Consider the following 3,635-nt stretch of genomic DNA (forward strand, 5'->3'; position numbering starts at 1 on the left):
TCCCGTCCCCATGGCGGCGCCTTAAACAGGCGGCGGGGCCGCCCCCGCCCGCCTCAGAGCGCGGCGCCGGGAGGGGAGCGGTGACCGGGAGGTGAGAGACCGAGCGACCGGGACTCCGGGACCCCCGCGCCCCTGCGGTGCCCGTCCCGGGGCCGCTGCACGGGGAGGGAGGGAGCGGGGAACCCGGAGGGAGGGCGGGCGGGGGTCGCCGCTGCCCCGGCACTCGCAGTGACCTCCAGGCGGGCGGGAGAGCCCCGGTGCCCCTGCGGGGCCGTGCGGGGCCGGGGCTGCTGAGCCCGAGGGAGGACCAGGCCGGGAGGGGACCGGCGGCATCCCCGCCCCGCCGCGCCTCCTTAGCGACGGTCGCCAGGCAACGCCCATCCTCCCTAGCGACGGTCTCAGGGACCACTCCCCGGCCCTCGCCGAGGCTCCGGGTCCGCATGCCAGCCTCTCCTGCCCGGGCACCCACCGGGCGAGGCACCCGCTCTGCCCCTCGGGCTGCCGGAGAACCCCCTGGGTGCTGGAGCTCCCCAGATATGGCCGTGCCCAGTCCCGGCCGAGATGCTGTGGGTGAGGGATGCTGAGCCGCCAGGGCGAGGCTGGCGAGGCGATGGCGAGCGGGGATGGGACAGCAGCAGCAACAGTGCCACCACGGGGAACAGAGATTGTTGGCTTCTTGTCACCCTGCAGGGCATCACGCTTGGCCCAGCCCCGGGGCAGTCACGGGCCGGGGTGCTGCAGCTCCGCACAGGGGATGGAGGCAGGGGAGAGGTGGGGCTGGAGACAGCGGCGGGGCCGCTTCTCCCGATGTGCGAGCGAGCGGGAGGAAGGCGGACGCATTGCGTCATTCCCGGAGAGGGCTCCCGAGGGACAGGCTGATGCTCTCACTCTGGAGCTGAGGCTGATGCTCTCACTCCCCGCCAGCCTCGGAGCCGGCAGCCTCGCTGCTGACAGCTCTCCACCAGCAGCCTCCATTCCCCGAGACGCTTTCTTGGCCTTCGGCCTCGGGGCTCATCCGAGCCTGCTGCCAGCCCTCACCCCTCACCCTCAGGTGCTGCCAACACCCCGATCCTGCTGAGGAGCCTCCATCCTTGCCAGCCTTCCTCCTCCTCCTCCTCGAGGGCCTCGAGCAGCCAGCCGAGCTCTGCCGTGCCGCCCGCAGGAGCCTGGGTGTGCCGGGCCCGTCCTGCAGCCCCATGGCCGGGAACGCTGAGGTGGCGTCCCTGGAGGAGAGCTTCCGCAAATTCGCCATCTACGGCGACACCAAGGCCACGGGGCAGGAGATGAATGGCAAGAACTGGGCCAAGCTGTGCAAGGACTGCAAAGTCACCGACGGCAAAAGCGTCACCAGCACCGACGTGGACATTGTCTTCTCCAAGGTGAAGTAAGTGACTTGGATGCCTCTGCAGCTCGGGCAGGGTGTGGGTGTCTGGGCGTGGGGTCTCCACAGAGCTCTGCTCCCCCTGCTGTGAGCCCAGGCTGTCCATCCCGCTTGTCACAGAGCTGTGGGAGCTGTCCTGCAGTGTCCCACCTCCAGGGGGGACATGTGGCTGCTTCTGCAAGACCTAATGATGAATCAACCCAAATTTGGGGGTGGGAGGCTCAGATTTGGTGCAGAGATTGTGCCCCTGCTCCCACTCCAAGAACTGGGGTGGGCCTGGTTGGCTCTGCCGGGTTCCCATCTCTCAGGAGGTGCCACAGAGAGTAGAGGAAGGTGCTCAGGGTTGTCCCATGTGATGTGGCCCTTCCTGGGCCTGGCCAGCCAACGCCCAAGCTTGGGGAGGATCCTGGTCCATGGCAGTCACAGGGGCAGCTTGAAGGGGTGAAAGGCTCCTGGAACTGCTTTTAGGGTCCCTGGAGACACAATGATGCTTCATGCTCCACACCAAGTTATGGGAACAGGTAGAGAACCCACTTCCTCCACATGCTCTCTCCAGGAATTCCCATATTCCTGGGTTGGGAAACATGGAGCTGAGCCCTGGGAGGTTTTTGGGGTGCAGGACAGCAGGTTGCTGTGCTGCCCCAGAGATGAGGACCAGAAGCTCAGGGGAGAGATGCTCTGTGCATGTCCTTCCAAATTTGACTGGAGGATTGATCCCTGCCAGGGGAGAGAGTGGGGTGGGCAACCCAGGCAGGCTGGGAGCAGTGGGGATGGATGCACTTTTCTCCTGACACCAGCACCAAGTCCTAGAGCACTTCCATGCACCCTGGTTTTTGGTAACAGGGATTCCAGCAGCAAGTGGCTGGAAAGCTCCTGGAGCTCAGCACCAGCTGTGCCCAGCTCATTCAGCTGTAGCTGAATTTCAGAAGTGGGTGAGGGTAGGACAAAGTCAGGGTCCCTCTGATGCAGCTCATCCCATTTGGAGGCATAGCCCAAAGATGTGCTGGTGGCAGCCTGAGTTTTGCTCCTGCAGAGGGAAGACAGCCCGTGTCATCAACTACGAGGAGTTCAAGAAGGCGCTGGAGGAGCTGGCCCCCAAGAGGTTTAAGGACAAGAGCAAAGAGGAGGCCTATGAAGCCATCTGCCAGCTGGTGGCAGGGAAGGAGCCCATAAACGTGGGCGTCACGGTGAGTGAGGAGCCCTGGGCTGTGGGAGTGGTCAGCAGGAGGGGAGGATGGAGCTCTGTCCACTGTGCAGGTGCTTTCCAGGAGACCCCATGGCCCTGGGTGAGGGGGGACCTGGGGGTTTCATAGGGCACAGGGGGCACAGCAGGGTCTTTGGTGGGTGTCAGGACCTTGTGTGGGGTAGGAAGGGATGGAATTTGTGTGGGAAGGGGATGGAGCATCTTCTTGTCTCCCATGTCCCACTGCAGAAAGCCAAGACAGTGGGAGCCGTGGAGAGGCTGACGGACACCTCCAAGTACACGGGCTCCCACAAGGAGCGCTTCGACGAGAGCGGCAAGGGCAAGGGCAAGAGCGGCCGGGAGAACATCGTGGACACCAGCGGCTACGTCAGTGCCTACAAGAACGCGGGCACCTACGACGCCAAAGTCAAAAAGTAGGGACGGGTGCCCGTGGTGCCACCGGCCCGGGGGCTCGGTCACAGCCCCGGGACGTGCCCGTGAGCGGGGCCCGGGAGGCTGCGCTGGGGCTGGGGCCGGCCCGGGCGCTGGGGGGATCGGGGAAATCGCCGGGCCCAGAGCTCTGCCCCAGCGCTGCGTCCGTCCCCCCCGTGCTGTGATCCCCTCCGTGTCCCCCGTGCTGTCACCGCAGCCCACACCTCACTAACAGCGCCGCTCCTCAGGGCTCCCCTGCCCGCCGGCACCCACACCTGCCCTACCTCAGCCCCGGCCGTCGGGGCCCCCTCCGTGTCCCACCGGGCACCGCCGCTGTGCTCCCTCCGGGACCTGCCTTAACCCGCAGCAGCTCCACCGCAGCCGCCTCCTGCCCTCCCCTGGGGCTGCCCGGCCCTGCCGCCCCCCGGCGCTCGAGGTCAGACCCTGCGGTGCCGTTTGTGCCGGGGCTGCTCCCGGCCCAGCCCGGGATGCACCCGCGACATTTGGTGTCACCGGGCCACCGGCAAAAGTGTCCGACCCGAACCCCGTTGGCTCTCGCTCCCTTCGTGAAGCCCAAACCAAAGGATGCTGCAGGCCCGCGCTGTAACCCGGCTCTGCAATAAACCCCGTCCGCACTGA

At 66.2% G+C, this 3,635-nt stretch overlaps 1 protein-coding gene across 1 annotated transcript; it reads left to right on the forward strand.

Moving 5' to 3' along the window:
* Positions 1-3,635, forward strand: TPPP3 (tubulin polymerization promoting protein family member 3). Its single transcript, XM_064723474.1, has 4 exons — positions 1-91; positions 1,052-1,384; positions 2,415-2,568; positions 2,814-3,635. Exons 2-4 carry the CDS (start codon positions 1,197-1,199, stop codon positions 3,000-3,002), a joined length of 531 nt encoding a protein of 176 aa, XP_064579544.1. The 5' UTR covers positions 1-91; positions 1,052-1,196; the 3' UTR covers positions 3,003-3,635.

This window comes from Zonotrichia leucophrys, chromosome 11 (assembly GCF_028769735.1).
Source record: "Zonotrichia leucophrys gambelii isolate GWCS_2022_RI chromosome 11, RI_Zleu_2.0, whole genome shotgun sequence".
NCBI classification, from domain to species: domain Eukaryota; kingdom Metazoa; phylum Chordata; class Aves; order Passeriformes; family Passerellidae; genus Zonotrichia; species Zonotrichia leucophrys.